The sequence below is a fragment of the Theropithecus gelada genome, chromosome 6 (assembly GCF_003255815.1).
Source record: "Theropithecus gelada isolate Dixy chromosome 6, Tgel_1.0, whole genome shotgun sequence".
NCBI lineage: Eukaryota > Metazoa > Chordata > Mammalia > Primates > Cercopithecidae > Theropithecus > Theropithecus gelada.
Window position 1 is genome coordinate 147630076 of NC_037673.1, and position 21082 is coordinate 147651157.

Consider the following 21082-nt stretch of genomic DNA (forward strand, 5'->3'; position numbering starts at 1 on the left):
GGTTGGTCAGCCTTGAGAACAGGCAGGAAGACCTGACTACTGTCTTCAAATCTCAGCAGGACTGTCACGGGTAGAAACTGCTGGTGTGTCATCTACAGCCTTGGAGGACAGAATTGTGGTTAAGCACGAGGAGGTTCCAGAAGTTTCAGTTCAGTATGAAGAAAAATTTCAGAACCATCACAAACAGGTAGGCTGCCTCACTGGAGGATGGGGCATGGTGGTGGAAGTGAGCACTCCATCACTAGAAGCAGGCAAGAAGAGGTTGGAGAGTCCAACTTCATGCTGGAGATTGGACTAAGTGATCTTTGAGAACCCTGAAGTCTAACAGTCTGTAATTCTAAAAAGCATCACTGATGTTCGGCAGGTGAAGGCCTCCGGTAAGCATAAAGAATTTATCTACTACAGGTGGTATGTAAAGACCACCAGCATTAATGGCACCTCAGGGAGCTCTGTTGAATGCTATTCAGGGAGCAGTATTTTGGGGTAAATGGCTGTAGTCACATACTCAAGCCTTTGGAATAGACTCCTAAACTTCCTTCAAATTCTGAGCCTCGTCAGGCAAGAGTGAATTAGGCAGAAGCAACTTGGATAGAAGCCGCCCAGCTATTCCCTACCTTGGGAATCCTAGTAGGATAGAAGGCAAGAGTAGCCCCAAGGGAGGTTCAGCCTGTCCTGCAGACACTTGAGCTAGCCCTCTTTGGGAACCATCACTCCATTCTGTTTGTCAGCCTTCAAGGCTTGTGTATTTCGGATTAAGTGCTTTGTGTCCTCATTGTTCCTGCTTAACTTAGAGAATTTAGTAATTAAAGAAGACCCATTCACCCAGCTCCTCCTTGTCCCATACATCACAGCCCTGGCTTCCTCTGGCGTGTAGTTCTATCACACCTATCCTGGCTGAGGAAGGTTTACTTGGACCCAGAGCAGGATTGGAAGGGCCCCAGGGGGCAGCTGACTCCAATCCCCACCTCCTTTTACCAGATGGAAAAGCTGAGGCCCAGAGGAGAGTGGGCAGATGCCTTGTCAGAAGCTGCAAAGCAGGGAAGCAGAGCCCTGGGGAGAATCCAGACTCACAGCTGAGGCTGGAGTCCTTTCCAGCCCCTTGATGCCAGGGCCAGCTTTATCTGAGTAGCTAAGCCTGTAGGAGAGAGGTGATTCTGAGTCTTAAGGGGCTCTGGTCACACCCTCCTCAGTATCAGAGCTGCCTTTCCGGTATCTGATCCAGTACCACTAGTTTTGGGATCTAAGTAACCACAGTCAGAGCCCATTGGCCAAGGGTAGAGGCAGGAAGGAGGTGGGGGTGGAGGCCCAAGGGGCCCCACTCCAGGGCCTTCGGGGAGGAAGGGCGGGGCCTAAACGTTCAGGGCTGTTGAGAAATGTTAGTGTTCACACGCGAATTACAGAAGCTCTCAGAAGGAAGAACACCATAAACACAGGCCTCAGCCTCCCCATCTCTAAGATGGGCAGAGATATTCTGCCAAAGTAATGCCTGAATTTGATTTCATTGAAAATCAAACACTGGCAGGGACATTAAAGATTTAATTCATCCCCTTCATATCATACAGTGTGTGGTCAACATTTCCTCACTGGCTGGAGGACAGTCCAATGTGACTGTACAACCAACTTAAGGTTAGAAGTGCCAGGCTGCACTACTCAGCTGCACCCGGGACACAGTCTACGCTCTGAACGCCCGCAGGACCCCCAGAGCACACAAGTCAGGGGCGGATGTGGTCTCCACTGCTGCTGTCTGACCGATTGATGCGGTGTCTCAGGGGAGGAAAGGACCACTTCCTTCTTAAACACCCCTGCACCTGCTGAGCCAGACCACAGCAGACAAGCGTCAGAAAGGCCTTGAGTGCAAGGCCTCACTTCGCAGACAGTGACACTGAGGCCTGGAGAAAGCCTTTCTAATACACCTCTCATTTATTTTCTTCCTCCCTAGAGCTCCCATTTTCTTGTTCCGTATCAGCTTCCCAGGGTGTCTGCTAGTTCTGGTTGCCTCAGAGGGCCTGGAGCTGGCAAAAACACTAGACATTATTTCTAGCATTTGGGTCAGCCTGGCAGGCAGGACCCTGAAGGAGCTGGACAGAAAATGGTGTCAGTAGCTGGATGGGGGTGGGGGAAGAGACAGGCTAAGGGCCCAGATACCTGTCTCCCAGTCCGATGGCAAATTGGGAGTCCAGAGCCAAGGTCCTAGCTTGCCATCTGCTTGCTGTGCGACCTCAGGTGGGCACCCTTCCTTTTCTGTGCTTCTGTTCCCTCCCCTGCATGGCATGGAATTGTGCAATGGGATATGTAAGAGCCCTTCTGGTTTTGACATGCTGTGGATGGGGAAGAAGGGGCACAGTGAGGTCATCTTGCTATCTCATCTTCTGTCGATCCTGTCCTGCTTGTTTGCTCTGGGCAGGGCAGGGGCAGTTTGACACACTCAGCTGTTAGCTCTGGTCATGGAGGGGGCTTCTCTGGAGAGCAGGAAAGGAGGGGCCTTTGCTCAGGAGGCCTGGGTGAGAACCTGGAGCCCTCAGCCCTCCACACCATCCCCTGTTCTTCAGCAGCCAGTGTAAGGGTGGTTGTAAAAGAGAGGGCAGGATTGCCTGAAAGCAGAGAATGACAGAGCTCAGCCACCTCCCAAGTTGCATGCAGCATGCTCCCAATTCTACAATGGCACTGTCAGCAGAAATAAGTACCCATTAGTGAGGACGAAGAGGATGCACAGGATGCTCAGGGCAGGACTGTTTGCAGTAGGGAAATGCTGTAAACTGGGGACTGGCTGGATACATTCAGGGACATAATACTATGTCATTTCATTCATATGTTTGAGAGAGTGAGGTAGACCTTTACGTACAAACACAGAAAGGCATTTGGTAGAATCCAATATCCAAATTAAACTATTTCTTTTCTGTCACCCAGGCTGGAGTGCAGTGGCATATTCTTGGCTCACTGCAACCTCCACCTCCCAGGTTCAAGCAATTCTCCTGCCTCAGCCTCCCCAGTAGCTGGAACTATAGGCACGTGCCACCATGCCCAGCTAATTTTTGTATTTTCAGTAGAGACAGGGTATTACCATGTTGACCAGGCTGGTCTTGAACTCCTGACCTCAGGTGATCTGCCCGCCTCAGCCTCCCCAAGTGCAGGGATTATAGGCGTGAGCCACCACACCTGGCCAATTCTTAGGATTTTTAAAGCAATAATGCATTCAAGAATTACTTGTATACAAAGAAATTAACAACAACAAGAAAAAGATACCTCTCTTGGAACCTGAAAGCCTCCAACAGAGTCATGGTACAGACAGAGAAATCAAGGCTGGGGAAGAGAACAGTTAGCAAAAGAGGCAGAAGTGGACCCATTCTTAGAATGACGAATACCAGAGGTTGGGAAGGACGTGTGTGGGGTGCGGGGAATGAAGAAAGGCTGGTCAAAGGGTACAAACATACAGCCAGAAGGAAGGACTACATTCTAATGTTCCATAGCAACCATGAACTGTATACTTCAAAATAGCTAGAAGAGAGGACTTGAAACGTTCCCAACACATAGAAATGATACATACCCGAGGTGATGAAACTCCAAACACCCTGACTTAATCCTTATACAGTCTATACACCCAACAAAATATCATTTGTACCTGGTAAGTATGTAAAATATTATATATCAATAAAAAATATAAAGAAGTAGGCCCCATTCTTGACTCCCAGTCCAGTGCTCTTTCCTCTACAGAAGCAGCTGCTGGTGTCCAAAAGCAATGGGCCCTGTCCAAGCACCTCCTTGTTTACAGTGCTGCCTCTTCTGCTGCCAAGCTGGGTTCCAAAGGGGAGGCACTGGGTTCTTGCTGTCATTTTTGATTGCTGGCAAGATGGGGATAGGGGGTGAGAGGGTGGGTAAGGAGCAATTAACCTTGTGATATGAAAGTTTCTTAAAGCTGCTGTAACAAATTACCACACACTTGGTGGCTGAAAACAACAGAAATGTATTCTTTCACAGTTCTGGAAGTTAGAAGTCCAAATTCAAGGTGTCAGCCGAGCTGGCTCTTCTGGAGGCTCTGAGGGAGGATCTGTTCCCTCCCTCTCTCCCAGCTCCTGGTGGGTGCTGGCAATCCTCAGTTCTCCGGCTTGGAAGATGCGTCACTCCACTCCCTGCTCTTCTCCCTGTGTGTCTGTGTCCCAATTTCCCTCTTCTTGTTGGGACACTAGTCACTGGATTAGGGCCCGTCCAGTGTGACTTCATTTTAACTTGATTGCCTCTGCAAAGACCTTATTTCAAATAATGTCACATTTACAGGTTCTGGGTGAACATAAAAGTAGGAGGGGACACTGCTGAATCCAGCAAAGGTAACAGCTTTTCTGATGTCCAGGCCACTAGGAAGGGACAGGGGCAGGGTCACATGGAGCAGTAGAAAATGGCGATGAAGGCCACAAAGGTCATTGTACACTCAGTGAAAAAAAACTCCATTGCAGAGAGAGGAGGAAATCTGGAAGTAGGTCAGACTGCATGTCACTTGTCTTGGGGGGGATGCATGGACGTGGATGGCTGTTTTAGGTATAGTACAGTGTTTGGCCTAGATGTTCTGGAAGGTTCAGATTTGAAAATAAAGTGACACAAGATAAACTATTTTTAGGGATTAAGATTCACCTGGCAAGACAAATAGGATGGCCTGTCTTCAGGTAACGGATGGGTTTAGATCTGCTGAAGATGGATGGATCTTCTCTTGCTCCTTCTCTCTGCCAAGGTGGGGCAGCAGGAGCTCCCTCCCCACTGCCAGTCCTGCTGCAGTGGGGCTCCCAGGCTGGCCCTCTCCCCTGGTCACTGGGGACAGCTCACACTGCTGAGGGTGGAGGATGCAGGGGACAGAGTGCCAGCTGTGCAGATGGAAGCCCAAGCACACCCTGAGGTGTCAGAGCCAGAACTAGGGTCATCTGAGAGGTTCTTCCTTTCACTGGGAGGGTCCTTACACTCTTCAAGTTTATTTTTTGAATATGAACATTCATGAATTTCATACTGAGACCCCTTAGAGCTGCTTTTCCGGGCAGGTCTCAGACTCTTGTTCATTGGCTGATCTATGCACCCTGAGATGTCAGGGGCAGCCCTTCCTACCCAGAGTTTCCCTGTCTTGATTTATATAGTAGCCTGCTTCTGTGCAATTAATTTACAACTTCATCTTTTATGCCCTTTTTATGACAAAAAGAAATACAGTGCTGACATGAAGCATAGGTCCCAAGCCTAACAGCCAACTGAAGCAAAAATGGGAGTCCTTAGGGGTTTAGGAACTCGTCAGGCTCTCAGGGGACCTATATTAGCCACCCGTGAATTCAGTAGAGGAAAAGAATGAAAAACATGTACATGCGCAGAAAATATATCACCAAAGGTCGCATCTCAAAAGGCAGAGAGTATTGGGAATTATTCTAATGTGTTTTAGGTTGCCAAACACAAATATCTGGTATTTAATCTCACAGGTCTTCCAGAGTGCCTCGTGCATGGAGGCCTGTACTGGCTTTAGCTAGGAAGATTGGTGGGCATTCGTTTCTAGGTTGGGCAAAATCACCGGCTTGGGGGCCATGTACATGCCAATATCTCCATGATGATTGGGGCAGGGCGCTGAGTGCTGCACAGGCAGCTTTCCTGCACATTCCTCGACTGTCCTGCCCTTACCAACCAAGCTAGAAGATCAGATTTGCCCACTCCTCCTGACCAGGGGTCAAGGGCTGCTCCCAAATTCCTTTCTGCCTAGGATGCCCTCCTATATAACCCACCTGCCCCACAACTGCCTAACCCCCGCCCATCTTCAAAACTCAGCCAAGATGCCACCTCTCTAAGGGGCCTTCCTTGACCCCCTCTGAGTCCAAAGCCACACTGGCCCCAGGTAGGAGGAAAACACAAGGGATGTTCATCGATTACCAGGGTAGGAGAGCAGACCACGTGTCCAAACCGGTTAAATAAGCCACGGAACAGCCACAGGACATTAGGTAGCCATTAAAACGTCCATGTTTCCATGGACTACTTAACATGGGAAAATGCCCCCGGAAGAATATTAAGTAACTGGAATAAAACCATATAAAACATATTCTTAGCTTTATACAGATAGTCATACTCACATCTATAATATACATAGGAAAAATAGTACAAAGAATGACACTGAAATATACACAGTGGCTCTCTCTTAATGGTGAGATTAAAAGATTTTTAAATTTCTTATACTTGCCCAAATTTTGAAATTTTGACTCAAAACCTAATAATCAGAACAATTCCATTTTTTAATGGAATCGTAAATATTTGCTAGTCGTAAGCTTGCATCCCCTCTAATATTCTTGCCAAAATGCCACCTGACCCCTGCTCGAACCCTCCAGTGATGGGAACTCACTACCCTTTGAGGCCTTTTTTTGGCCACTTCTTCCTCATGAGTAGAAATCTGCTGGCTCTAGCCTCCCCCACTGGCCACAGGGCTGCCTTCTGGAACAACAAGAACAAAGCTGCTTTCCATGCCCCTTGATAAGACTTCAGAGATTTGAAGGCAGAGGCCAGACGTTAGGCTGCATCCTCCCACCCTGCCCACATCAGCCTTCCAAGGACACCGATATCCTTTACCTCCCACGTCCCAAGGTACTTTCCTTGGGTACACTCTAGGCAGTGATGTCCTTAAAACATAACATTAAACCTATGCCTCCTTATCTCCTTCAGAGGCATCCTTCCTGCTAGTCAGGGTATTAGGGACTCTGTCACATACAGTCTTTCATCTAATCTTTAGAACAACCCTATGGCACAGGAGCTAATACCACGCCTGTCTTACAGATGAGGAAACTGAGGCATGGAGAAGCCAGGCCACTCTTAATTCACTTAATGGATCTTCCATGCATGTAGTCACGATTGAACCAGCATCCAACCCAGAGCCCAGTGTGGTCGACCCACAAATGTTTGCCAAGTTAGTAAACGAATAGGTGAACTCAATTTTAAAGGCCAGGCCCTTGGTGTCTACTGGTTGATTTCAGAATTACCCATGCCTGCACCAGCCTCTTCCATATCATTCACTTCTGTCACCTGGCTTGCTACATGGATGTGCTCATGAAGGGCTGATGAATGACTGACCCACCGAGTACCTGTCACCTGAGGCCCAGCTTTGGCAGCTGTGCTGAGCCCCTTCTCAGAGGCCCTGCTTGGAACTATGGAGCCGTAGCCACAGCCTTTGGGACTGGAGAGTTCAAACATCATTCCTGGTACTCTGCAGAGTCACACAAAGGGAGTCAGCCGCGAGGTGCCTCCTGAACTGCTCCCCTGGCCCCTCCCCGCCCCCGTTCTACCCTATTGCCCAAGGGAGGCTGGTAACCTGTTGGGGATAGGAAGGCCTCTCCTTATCACCATGGCCGGTGAGCCCCCAGAAGGCTTGTTTCCTTGACCGCTACCCATTCTGCCTGGCCTTCTCCTGAGTCCTCCTGGGGCATGTGACCACATTAGCCATGGTCTTTGCCAAGAAGAAGGGTTTAGGCAGGACCACATGATCCAGATGGTTCCTCAGCACCCACTCCCAGTCTGCTGGGAACCCCATTTATTCATTCCCAGCATTTCAACTTGTCCCAATAAGGCAGTGACCTAGTCCCAGGCCAGGCCTCTCAGGGTGGTCTAGAACATCTAGTCAGCCAAGCCCAACAGGCACCATAAACCACAGAACTCAGCAGACCCCCAGATCCTTGAACCTGGAGGGACATGAGGCGGCATCACAGTCAAGCTCCTGTCCCTAGCCAGGATAATCCTTGCTAAAAGCACCAGCCTCATTCCTTGCTGCCTGCTACCTCCATTGTCCACAAAGAACCCACACACACCGTGCTTTCAGTGGCTCAGCCTTTGCTTAGGCCTTGGCCATGAGTGGGTAATTCCTGCCATACTTTCCAAACCACCCTCCCTCCAAAAACCCTTCCTGCATCTCTCAAGGCTGAATGTGATGCTCCTGCTGCTCCCTAGGCCAACCCCTAGCATGGCTCTTATTTGTCCCTCATTCACTCAAATATCTACTTAGCACCTGTTCCGCGGTCTGCATAAGGCAATGAGCACCAGATGGGGAGTGCAGAAAGCCAGGCTCAACTGCACAGCTTTGCCACCAACTGGCTGTGTGACTTTGGACCCATCATTCCTCACTGAGCCTCAGTTTCCTCGGTAAAGTGGGAAAGATTCTGCAGCTCAGCCTAGCTTTCAGGGCTTCTGTGAGACTGGGCAGGATGTGAAAGCATTCTGCAAACATGCAGGGTGAGTCATGATTATCAGAACCTAACCCCTCTGTAGCCTGAGCTCATTTTTGTCCATCCCATCCCTGGAGTCCCCCTCTCTCCCAGGGGGCTGACAGCCTGTTGGGGATGAACTTGGGAGCTCATGCCTTCCAAGGGGTTAGCACCTGGGTGAGAAACTGGGCAGAAGCACAGCCTACAGGGATGGCAACTTTAAACAAAACCAGCCCATAAATCTTGCCATATAGGGGCAGGGGCCTGGCATGGCTGGGGCCAAGAATGCATGCCAGGCTGTTCTGAGGCAACAAAAGTAAAAGATTTGATGCTAAAGTCATCAAGAAGCCACTGGAAGCACAGCGGGATGAGGTGGAGACAAAGAACACGGGGCCAGGGGACTAGATACCTGCGTTCTGCTCTGCGTTGTTCTGTGACCTCAGTCATGTCCCTTCCCTTTTCTAGGCCTTAACCTCCTATCTGTATAGCGGATGCATCAGCCCAGGTGGTACCTAAAGGCCCTTTCAAACTCAGACAGGCTGTGCCAGCTTTACTTGCCCTTCAGAGCTTTGGCTGTGCCAGGGACAGGCAGGAACAGCTGGTAAGTCTCTCAGAAGAAGCAGGAGCCAAAGAAGCTGTGCTTACTGTGACCTCCTCTTCCAGCTTGTGGAAGGGTCAAGCTCTTCCCTGCTTCCTCTACCTCTGGGTAGACGGAATTCACCCTTGGTCCACTTTGCAAGCTACAAGGCTGACACAGGTGCAGAGAACACAGACTCTCAGATGCTTAGGGATCATCCTGCTCATCACTTCCCATACAGGGAGAAACTGAGACCCAGGGAGCCACAAGGGCTTGCTTGGGGTCACCCAGTATGTTTGTGGCACCACTAGGACTTACACTCAGGACTAACGTCTGCCTACCACTTGCTCAGTTACAAGTCTCAGCCGAGGCTCAGGTCTCTCCACCTCGTTATCCCTGTCAGCCAGCCCCTTCCTTCTACTGATAGAGCCAAGCCTCAGTTTCCCTGTTGGAGTGAGGAAAGACATGAGGGTTTCTAGGTCGGGGGTTGGTGAGGATTTTCGATCTGGTAATAAAGGGAGAGCACGGAAAGCCAGGAAGTATCAGACAGAGCAGGGAGTAGAATCCTCCAGGCTAGGACAGTACTGTTAGGCAGAAAAACCTGTACTCAGGGCACAAGCAAAGCAGGAGCAGAGGGAGGACTAAAGTTCACTGCAAAACTATTAAATATTGTCACAGTTTGGGACCTCTCTGGGTCTCAAGGGGGAATGATAATAATGCTTATGAGATTATCTAATCCCACCTGGCTAGGGGGCAGGCAGTGGTAGGAAAAGGGGCCAGAATTTGAGGGTCCTCTTTCCCCTCTGCTTCAAAGTGTCCCCCCAGGAAGCTATCCTTCAAGCTCCAGGTTCCGACCTTCCGGGCTCGGCAGACCCCAAGGGGCAGCTGGTCTCACTACAAGAAACCTGAGAATTGTCCCCTGGGCCCTAACCCAGCTCCAAGGCCCCTTGGGGGAAGGACAGGAAGGGAGGAGAGGGCCACAGAAGGCAGTAGATCTCCTCCCTCTTTGGCCCCTCCCAGTTACCCCAAGGGCAGCCCACACTCACCAGCTCCGGGGCCTGCAAGAGCCCTAAGACCAGCGCCTCAAACTTTAAAGCGTCATCACCTGGGCATATTGTTAAAACGCAGCTTCTCCCTTGGCAAGACTGGGCCAGAGCCTGAGATTCTGCATTTGTAACAGGTCCCGAGTGATGCCGATACTGCGAGTCTGTGGCACACTCTTCGAGCAGCCCTGAGATTATCAGCCTCCAACCCCGCGGGGAGGAAGCCGAAGGCCCAGAGAGGTCAAGTCACTTGTCCATGGCCACACAGCGAACAGCCCCAGACCGAAAGCAGAGGGCACCTGCCACAGACACACGACATCTCCCCACCCGAGGCAGCGGGAATCAGCTGCCGTTGCCTGGCCCGGGTGCCGTGTTTGTAAACTCGGCTGCTTGGTGCGGCTCCGGTCGGGGTAAAGGGCGCCTCCCAGCAGAGCCTCCCTCGTCTCTGAGCCGGCCTCTCCAGGTTCTCAGTCCAGTACCCCGGGCCGACCAGAGAGAACCCGTGGCGCCGAGTCCCCTAGGCAGAGCGATTCCTCACTCCCCTCTCCTCGGAAAGCAAACTTCTCCGCCGGCGCCCTTTACCTTTTTCGGGGGTTTGCAGCTGCTCAGCCTGCTATGTCTGCAGCCCATCCTCCTCCGGGGGCTCCCGGACGCCGCTTCCCAACTCCGGGGCCCCCAGAGGAGCCTGCGGTCCGGGCCCCGCTGCCCGCTCCGCGCCCGCCGGCTGCGGCTGCCGGCGAGACCCTGAAACTGAACCTGGAAGCGCTGTATTGAGCCTGAGCTGGGGCGGCCGCGCGCCGTAAATACCCGAAGAGCGGGGCCTCCGCGTAGCCTGCAGGGCCAGCGGCGCGGCCACCCTAGAGGCAGGTGACCAGAATCTTTCTAAATAATAGGAAGCTCTGGTCAGGGCAGAAACAAAAACCTTGAGGAGCAACACATGCTTTTCCAAACCCTCAGGCTAAGAAAGGGCCATGGGAAAAAAATAATTGAAACAATTATTTGATAAACTAACAGCTATCATTTATGAGGGCTGTTTTTGATTTATATTTCTTGCCATATCCGTGCAACAAAGGTATTACTTCCTCCATTTTACAGGTGAGGAAAATGGTGTTCAGAGATGCAAAATGATTTGCCTAAGGTCACATGGCTAGTAAGTTACCACAGCCCAGAGAGAATCCAGTTCCTTTTTTTTTTTTTTTTTTTTTTTTTTTTTTTTTTTGGCGCTATCATAGCTCACCGCAGCCTCAAACTCCTGGGCTCAAGCGAGCCTCCCAGCTAAGCCTCCCGAGTAGCTGGGACTACAGAGGCACACCATCATACCCAACTAATTTCTTTTCTTTTTTCCAGTCTGATTTTGAACGACTGCCCTCAAGCGATCCTCCCACCCTGGCCTCCCAAAGCCTTGGGATTACAGGTTTGAGCCACTGCACAGAATACAGTTCTAACTCCAGAACCTAAGCTTTGACTCAATGGCCTACAAATAAATAATAATAATAAGTTTATTTTATTTATTTATTTATTTATTTATTTTTGAGACAGAGTCTTGCTCTGTTGCCCAGGCTAGAGTGCAGTGACACAATCTTGGCTCACTGCAACCTCTGCCTCACATGTTCAAGTGATTCTCCTGCCTCAGCCTCCCAAGTAGCTGGAATTACAGGCAAACACCACAACACCCAACTAATTTTTGTATTTTTAGTAGAGACAGGGTTTCACCATTTTGACCAGGCTGATCTCAAACTCCTGACCTCAGGTAATCCGCCCGCTTTGGCCTCCCAAAGTCCTAGGATCCCATGCCAGGCCAATAATACTAAGTTTAATTTTAATGCCTCCTTACTTCTGGGCTGATAGTGTTTTTCCACCTCACAAGCATCTGTAATATGCATCTTGGATGGATGTTATTCATCACAACAACCTCTTGAGGCAGGCCAGGTATGGTGAGACTATGAGACATAAAATGTCAGTGTCTAGGAAAAGGAGCTTTTGTTTATCTTCACTTTGTTATTCGCTGAGGTTTCTGGAAGGGCAATGCAGGAAAAAGATAACTAATTTTGAAAACCAGTGTGTATGCCTATTTGCGTGTATATTGGAATATTAGAGTCAGGGCCAAAACTCTTGGAAAGGTGTGCTGCGAAAAGTGCTTAGACTCATGAATGGGGAAAGAATATGAGACCTCAAAAAACTTGCTCCCTCCATAGAGTACAAAACCAATTGCAAAAGTGTGTGAGAAAGGAAACTAAGGAAATGTGATATTAGGTTCTCAAAAGCAGGTATAATAGAGTATGGCGGCTCACAAAGTGTGATTCCCAAATCAGCAGTGTCAGCACTACCAGCTGCCTTTGTTGGAAATGCAAATTCTCAGGCCCCACCCCTGGCCTAAAGTCTGGGGATGGGGCTTAGGAATCTATAGCTTCATGAGCACTCCAGGCATGTCTGGCCCGGGCTACATTTGAGAACCCCTGCCATAAGACGTGCTCCACAGGTCCTGAAGAAACAGGGTATACTTAAATTATACTTAAATTCACAATGTTTATTGGAGCAGTGCTCGTGATTAAAAACAAAGAACACAAAACAACCTAAACAGCCAAGAAAAGAAGCTTGGTTAAATATCTTATGCTATATCCATAAAAATAGGATGCCACATAACCAGCAAAAATACCGAAGATGAATTTTTTTGTGTTACAAAACGTAACAAATTCATTTTCATTAAAAAGAAGTATTGAGTGACTACCACTGTATTGGTGAGATTTTGAAATTTTAAAACTGTTTTTTGTTTGTTTGTTTGTTTTTTGAGACAGAATCTTGCAATATCACCCAGGCTGGAGCACAGTGGAGTGATCATGGCTCACTGCAGCCTCAATCTTCCAGGCTTAAGTGATCCTCCCACCTCAGCCTCCCGAGTAGCTGGGACCACAAGTGCATGCCACCAAGCCCAGCTAATTAAAAAAAAAACAAAATGTGTAGGCCAGGCACAGTGGCTCATGCCTGTAATCCCAGTACCTTGGGAGGCCGAGGTGGATGGATCACCTGAGGTCAGGAGTTCGAGACCAGCCTGACCAATCTGGTGAAACCCTGTCTCTACTAAAAATACAAAAATTAGCCGGGTGTGGTGGCAGGCACCTGTAGTTTCAGCTACTCGGGAGGCTGAGACAGGATAATTGCTTGAACCTGGGAGGCGGAGGTTGCAGTGAGCCTAGATTGTGACATTGCACTCTAGCCTGGGCAACAGAATGAGACTCCCTCTCAAAAAAACAAAACAAAACAAAACAAAAACGTTTTTGTAGGCCAGGCTCAGTGGCTCATGCCTGTAATCCCAGCACCTTGGGAGGCTGAGGCAGGTGGATCACCTGAGGTCAGAAGTTCAAGACTAGCCTGGCCAACATGGTGAAACGCTGTCTCTACTAAAAATACAAAAATTAGCCAAGCCTGGTGGTACATGCCTGGGATCCCAGCTACTAGGGAGGCTGAGGCAAGAGAATCACTTGAACCCGGGAGGCAGAGGTTGCAATGAGCTGAGATCGTGCCACTGTACTCCAGCCTGGGCAACAGAGGGAGATTCCGTCTCAAACAAACAAACAAACAAAATTTATAGAGGGTATCACTATATTGCCCAGGCTGGTCTCGAACTCCTAGCCTCAAGCAATTCTCCCACCTCAGCCTCCCAAAGTGCTGGGATTACATGCATGAACCATTGAGACTGGCTTCATTTCCTTGTATTAAAAAATGAGGGCCAGGCGCAGTGGCTCAGGACGCCTGTAATCCCAGCACTTTGGGAGGTCGAGGCAGGTGGATCATGAGGTCAGGAGATGGAGACCATCCTGGTTAACACGGTGAAACCCCTTTCCTACTAAAAATACAGAAAATTTGCCTGGGCATGGTGGCCGGGTGCTTGCAGTCCCAGCTACTCGGGAGGCTGAGGCAGGAAAATGGCATGAACCTGGGAGGCGGAGCTTGCAGTGCCAAGATAGCGCCACTGCACTCCAGCCTGGGCAACAGAGCATCTCAAAAAAAAAAAAAAAAGAGTATGCACTTATTACTGTTATAATAAAAAATACTATTTTAATATGAAAAACTTCTCTTTTAATATGTTTTTAAACCCATGCATGAAACTATCATTAGTTTTTCATCATCAAGCCATGGGCAGTTCCGTGAAATCCTAAAGAAATGGACAATGACTGTGATTAATTGGGTAGGAAAGCAACATAAAGGGCAAAGATGGCTGAACTGTGAGCATGAGATCCAAACCCGTAAAGTGATCCTGAACCAGTCATTTCTCCTTTCTGAGAGTTTCTCGTCCATATGTTGAAGAGTCGAACTCTCCAAAATTGACCCCAAATTTTAATGTCAACAATTGAAATTAGTAACTTGGGGCCAGGCGTGGTGGCTCACACTTGTAATCCCAGTATTTTGAGAGGCCTAGGCAGGCGGAACACTTGAGGCAAGGAGTTTGAGACCAGCCTGGACAACATAATGAGACCTTGTAAAAAAAATTTTTTTTTAATTAGCTGGGCATGGTAGCGCGAGCCTGTTGTCCCAGCTACTCAGGAGACAGAGGCAGAAGGATTGTTTGAGCCCGGGAGTTTGTCATTACAGTGAGCTACGATCATGCCACTGCACTCCAGCCTGGGTGACAGAGCAAGACACTGTCTCTAAAAATAAATAAAGTAGAAGAAAATAAAATGAAGAGCTTGGAGTGGTGGGTGGGAACTAGGAGGCAAGTCCTTTCCCTGGAGCCTCTGCTCTCAAGACGTCTTGCCTCCAGCCTCTTTAAGCCTCCTGGGAGAGCAGGTTCAGATTTCACATTTTCCCACTGCTGGATTTTTGGTTATGTGTTTTGAAGTTCATGACTGAGAAACTTGAGTAGCATGAGTCTGACAAAGTTGCCAATGAGATTTTTGATGGTTGGCATACCAGTCAGGTTAGGTTTTGCTGAGATCATAAAAAGCATAAAAATCTCAGTGACTTAGCACAAGAGAAGCTAAGTTTTTGCTCACACTACATGCCCAGAATGGGCAGGCAGAGGGCTCTGCTTCACAGAGAAGTTCCACATCATCGTACAACACAGCTTTCTCAACATGATGGCTTTAGGATATGCTGCGCAAAGAAAAGGGAGTGTACAGAGAATAGTGCACAGGGCCTTAACTGCTTCCACTTGGAGGGGACACACATTAGGTCCACTCACATTTCATTGGCCAAAGCAAGTCACACAATCATGCCCAACTTTAAGAGGATGGGAAAGTGCAATGTGTGTGCAGAAGGAGAGGAGAATCAGAAATATTGGCAAATAGCATAATGTCTACCATAGTTAGCAATTAACAAGCAGTTACTACTTCTTGGGCAAGTTGGGTGACTCATCCTGATTTGCCTAGGATTTTCCCACTCTTAGCCCCAGAAGTCCCATGTCTCCAGAGACTCTTCAGTCCCAGGCATGTTGGGATGGTTGGCCACCCTATGGCCAAGGCATAGTCAAGGTGCAAGAGAAGACTCAGTTCTTGTTCTTGAATGAGTTATAACCTGGGGTGCTTTCGTTTGACATTTGATCTATACATAAGACAAAATGGGAAACAATACGAAATAGGTTTTATAAAGCTAATACCAAGTCGTGTGCAGGAGGTATTGGCATTAAAGGGAGACAAGATACCAAGGTGGGTGGGGATAGTCAAGGAGGACTTCATGAGGGAATACTACAGCCAAAGGATATTCATACCAAAAGGAATTCTAGAATATCAGGTTGGATTGGAATTTGATGCTTGGCTTCTACTGCTTACAATTAAGAACACTGACTAATATAAATCTCTTGTTATAATTTCCTTTCTAGGTGCTTATGCAGCCTATGTTTAATACTTTCAGTGATGGGGAAATCACTACCCATCTTTTCATATCTTGGGGGAGGGGAGAAGGAAGGAGGAGTGATTATAAGAGGGAAGAACAGCATGAGTCAAGTTGGGTTAGGGCACGGAGGCTGGTGAGTTAGGCAATGAGGGATTCATGTTGTGTATAAAAGAAAAAAAGTTGGTGGTGTGGGCTCTTGGGGGGGCATATTGGAAATAATACGAGGATTATTCTCAGCATCTTTCATGAGAAAAATATAATATACCCATATGTAAAAAATTTTGCATAGAATTTCAGGCAGTTCAGGGACCCCACGCAGCCCATGCAGTGGGGCTGTGCTTGGATCCCAGGTGAAGAACCTCTCAGCTCAGTGGTCACTGAGTGGTCGGCTCGGTGGTCCCAATTACCCTGATTTGATCATTACACATTGTGTACATGTATGATATATCACATGTATGCCCAAAATATGCACAATTATTAAAGGTCTTTCTAGCTCTAAAGCTTTTTCTGTGTAGGTTCTTCTGATTGGGCCCAAATATTCCCCAAGCACATATCCTCTGCCCAGAGTGACTTTCTTCACAATCCACCTCTGTGGGTTATAGTTCTATCGAGGAGCGGTTCCAATGCTCTCTCCTTCCAAGAGCCTGGCAGCACTTGTTCTGTGGCTCTATGAGCACACGTGGCAGTTTTCCTCTGAGTTGTACTTGTTTGTGTGCTCTGGGTTTACTCCCTAATGAATGAAGGGCTATACAGCTCTGTCTCCTCCATCCTCACCCCATCCCATCCCACTGAGAGATTGCCAGTTGCCTTACTCAACTTCCATTCTTCTCTCTTCCGTAATTACAGAATCCTGATCATTCTTTGGGCCGGCAAAGTACTGGGCTAACAGGCTACTTATGCAGCTTTCCTTGCACCTAGGGGTGGCCAGGGATATGGAAGGGGAAATTATGGGTTGAGGCTTCCAGGAAAACTTTTAATGGGAGGATGACTCAGCTGGAAGCAGGGCTCCCCTGTTTTGTGCTCCCCCTTTTCCTGCCTGGAATACAGACCGGATGGCTGAATCCTGGCAGCCATCTTATTACCCAGTGCCAAAATAAGGAAGGAGTCTTGATCTCTGATTAACTTATGGTGCCCCAATACCAGCCTTGATCAACTACTTCCAAACCTTTTCACATAATAAACAACAAATTAGTTTAAGCCAGTAGGGAAATTATAGTTAACAATAATTAATTATATTTTTCAAAATAGCTGGAAGAGAATTGTAATGTTCCCAACACAAAGAAAAGATAGATGTTTGAGGGGATGAATATCCCACTTACCCTGATTTGATCATTGCACATTGTGTACATGTATGAAATAGCACATGTATCACATGTATACCCCAGATATGTATAACTATTATATATCAACTTACAAAAATTTTTTGAAATTTGTTTTAGCCAGTGCTGTTGAGATTTTGTTACTTGCAGCAGAGTGCAATTTTTAACCAATACATAGGTCACTAATTAAGGTTGGTTATATTAAATTTAATTAGAATAATTTACTTTTCGGGACACTCTGTAAAGCCCCAGCTTCAGTTCTGGAGATGGGAAATGAAGCTGTGTTGATTAAGGTTTCCTGGGTTTTCTGGACTCTGGATAGAAAGGTTGGTTTTGGCCAGGCACGGTGGCTCATGCTTGTAATCCCAGCCCTTTGGGAGGCTGAGGCAAGTGGATCACTAGAGGTTAGGAGTTCAAGACCAGCCTGGCCAACATGGCAAAACCCTGTCTCTACCAAAAATACAAAAATTAGCCAGGCATGGTGGCATGCGCCTGTGATCCCAGCTACTCGGGAGGCTGAGGCATGAGAATCTCTTGAACCCAGGAGGCAGAGGTTGCAGGGACTGAGGTTGCAGGGACTAAGATTGTACCACTGCACCCCAGCCTAAAAAGAAAGGTTGGTTTTGGCAGGCTCCTGTTGGAATATACTTGAAGAATGAGAACACCTAAAATTGTTGAGTCCTTAGAGTTCTATTGGAGTATTTCTCAAGGTATGGGCGGGCTCATTTGCTCCAGAAGCATCAGGGATTGGTTAAAGTGCAGTTTCTCTGGAATTCTCTCTCTTTTCCCCATCCACTGAATCAGGACTGAGAGGACAGAGTCAGAGGAATCTTCACACTCAAGGTTGAGCTTTACTGCCCCAGTGCTCGTGTGGGTCTCCTTGCCAGGGAACTGAATTGCTACATCGATTGGATTGGATTGTGTTGAATTAAATAAAAGGGCAAGTCCTTTGAAAGGAGAATTGAATCCGAGTAACACTATTTAGCAAGAAGCCATCCCTGCCTATTTTCCCAGGAGAGCTGTGGTTTGGGATTTGGGCTGCCTTGGGAGAGGCATCAAAAGATTCACTTTACCACTTTCTTTACCAAGAGTCAATTCATGTAAATCATGGTCGGCCAGTGCTTTCTCTGTTCAGTGAAGTTCAGATAAAGATCCTTAAGGAGCTTGGATGGTAAGAGTAGGAGGAGCACAGAACATTACCTAGAAATACTCTCTCTTTTTTTTTTTTTTTTTTTGAGACAAAGTCTCGCCCTGTTGCCCAGGCTGGAGTGCAGTGGTGCAATCGTGGTTCACTGCAGCCTGGACCTCCGGGGATCCCCCCACCTCAGCCTCCTGAGTAGCTGGGACTGTGGGCATGTGCCATGCCTGGCTAATTTTTGTATATTTTTGTAGAGACAGGGTTTTGCCATGTTGCCCAGGATTGTCCCAAATTCCTGGGCTCAAGTGATCCTCTCGTCTTGGCCTCCCAAAGTGCTAGGATTACAGGTGTGAGCCACCATGTCCAGCTGCCTGGGAATATTCTCTAGGGGAAACTGCACATGCCCTCCTTAAGTGAGCTGTAGGGTCTGGAGGCCACTAGGAATGAACAGGAGTGAAGATTTCATTACATCAGTGACTCTCAAAATGTGGACCAGGGTTTAACAGCATCAGCATCTCTCGGGAAATTGTTACAAAAGCATCAGACACCCTGGGTGTGAGCCTCAGCAATCTGTGTTTTAACATCTTCTCCCCATGTGTGATGTGTGCTTATGTTTGAGAACCACTGCTTTAGGACTTCATGTCCTCCTCATGTCTGATAGATGTCTGATAGACTTAAAGAAAACGCACACAGAGATGGGGGGCAAAGTAGGGTCCAGGGCTCAGTGAGTTGAGGGGTAAGCACTATTTTCTAGGGTTGAGACATCCTTGGCAACACTGGGTATCTAGTGTCTAGACCACCCCTACCTGCATCCTTCATATGAAACATGGTGGACTGTTTCATGAGCCAGGCCCTGAGCCACCCCACATCTAGAGACCATAGGAGAATCCTTCCTTGCTTTGGAGATTCTGAGGCTCCCTTTTAGATACAGTCTTCTGATGAGCAGCGTGTTGATTTACATGTAATTGAGTGAGCAGGACTCCAACATTAGCTTGGGTCTTTCCAGGCTCATAGCAGAGCTGGGTATTCACTTGTCTGGCTGCACAGTCAGTAAACTCCCTACCCCTCTACCTTGCCTCCCCCGATATACATCTCATCAGGGGACTGTCTGCACCTTCTGCATATTCCCACTGACGTCATGCTCTCAATTCTATCCAATTGCAAACACATTAACTGTATAGGCTTCTTCAGTGGATCCTCATTTCCAGCAGCCCACTTCATTCTTTGATTTGAAAAGTGAATATTTTTCAACCTATATAACCTGCTATTTAATCATAACTTAAGCAACCCCTTTCCAACAGACAACTATGCCTTGACCCCTCCTTCTGGAAAACCTGGCATTTACTGGTCCTGGGTCCTGATGCATCTTCCTTGTCCTACCCTAGTGGGAGGGTCTTACCCACATAAAACAATGGGAATGAGAGTTGGAGGATGGTGAGGTCAGCAACTGGGCTTTCCAAACTGAAAACTGGACCACATGAGTTAGCAAAGAAATTTTGTGACTTACATATATTTTTATTGATCCGATTCTATTCATGCATTACTGTTTGCCAAAATATTGGAATTTTTGGGACATTTAGAGGGATAAGGAGATAGAATAATATTTATAAATGGGAGTGGCCCAGAACATATGGGAGATATACCTAGGTCTGCAGGTTAAAACCCAAATGTCTATAGGGCTAGGTAGGTACCTAAGTTAGAAAAGGTTAGTATAAGTTGGGGACAGGTGCAAACTGGGGGCCATATACCCATCCAAAAGGAGCACAGGTGGCTGCACTGCAGTGGATTGGTGTTAGAAGGAAATGGAGGCCCTGATTGGCCTGACCTTCTAATTTTCTAAGTGAAACTGAAAATCTTTTCTTTCTTTTTAAGAGATAGGGTTTTGATGTGTTGCCCAGGCTAGAGTGCAGTGGTTATTCACAGGCACGATCTTGGTGTACTGCAGCCTCAAACTCCAGGGCTCAAGTGATCTTCTGCCTCAGCCTCTCAAGTAGCTGGGACTCTAGCTACATACCACCAAGCCCGGCTCAATCTTTTTATTTTTATTTTTGGCAAGGTCTCGCTTTGTTGCCCAAGCTGGAGTGCAGTGGCACAATCATGGCTCACTGCAATTTCAACCTGCTAGGCTCAAGCGATCCTCTCATCTCAGCTTCCTGAGTAGCTGGAACTACAGGTGCATGCTACCATGCCCAGATAATTTTTGTATTTTTTGTAGAGATATGGTTTCGCCATGTTGGCCAGGCTGGTCTCGAACTCCTGGGCTCAAACGATCCTCCTGTCTCAGCCTCCTAAAGTGCTGGAATTACACGTATGAGCTACTGTGTCCAGCACCGCCCCCCTTTTTAATGTAAAATCTGTCTTTCTCTTTTACACAAACACATGCACACAAATCACCATGCAAGCTAAACAAAATATTTGCAGGAGGTTACATTGCCTGTATTCCAGGTAGACAAATAATGCAACAAGGGTTATGGAAAAATACCATGGAAGCAAAAGCAGTGATTAACCCTGTCTGGGAGAGTGAAGGTCAGGGCAGGTTTCTGCAAGGATGTGATGTCTGAGCTGAGCTGTGTAGATTAAGCAGGGGTTCTGCTTGTCCACAAAGTGGGAAGAACATTTTATGCCCAGTATGGCACTCTCGGGGGGGGCCTCAGAGGCTCAGTGCAGCTGGAATGCTGGGGGAATGCAGGGAGTGAGGAAGATACAGATAGGCAGAGGCCTTGAAGGCCTGGCCAAGACATTTTTCCTTTATCCTGTAGGAGTGGGAGTGGTGTGGTCAGATTGGTGGTACCCAAGGTCACTCTGGGGCTCACGTGGAGAATGGAGAGGAAATGCTGTCCTGGAGCAGTCGAGCATCTGTTGGAATGGTTCATGAGAGTGTGGGTGAGGATCCCAAAGGCACTTTGGTGCAAAATGATTGCAGCCTTGAGGTCCAGCTTGGGCCCTGTTCTCACAGAGCTCCCGGACTGATATAATAAGGT

The 21082-nt window shown here is 47.9% G+C and overlaps 1 protein-coding gene across 1 annotated transcript in view; it reads right to left on the bottom strand.

Annotated features, from left to right (window-relative positions):
* The window catches only part of CCDC69 (coiled-coil domain containing 69), a 41597-nt gene extending 30983 nt beyond the window's left edge, over nt 1-10614 (bottom strand). The window contains exon 1 of the mRNA XM_025389110.1: nt 10398-10614. Coding sequence (XP_025244895.1) covers nt 10398-10445 — 48 coding nt within the window. The 5' untranslated portion in view covers nt 10446-10614. The remainder of the gene's footprint in view (nt 1-10397) is intronic.
* Between the last annotated feature and the right edge of the window lie 10468 nt (nt 10615-21082).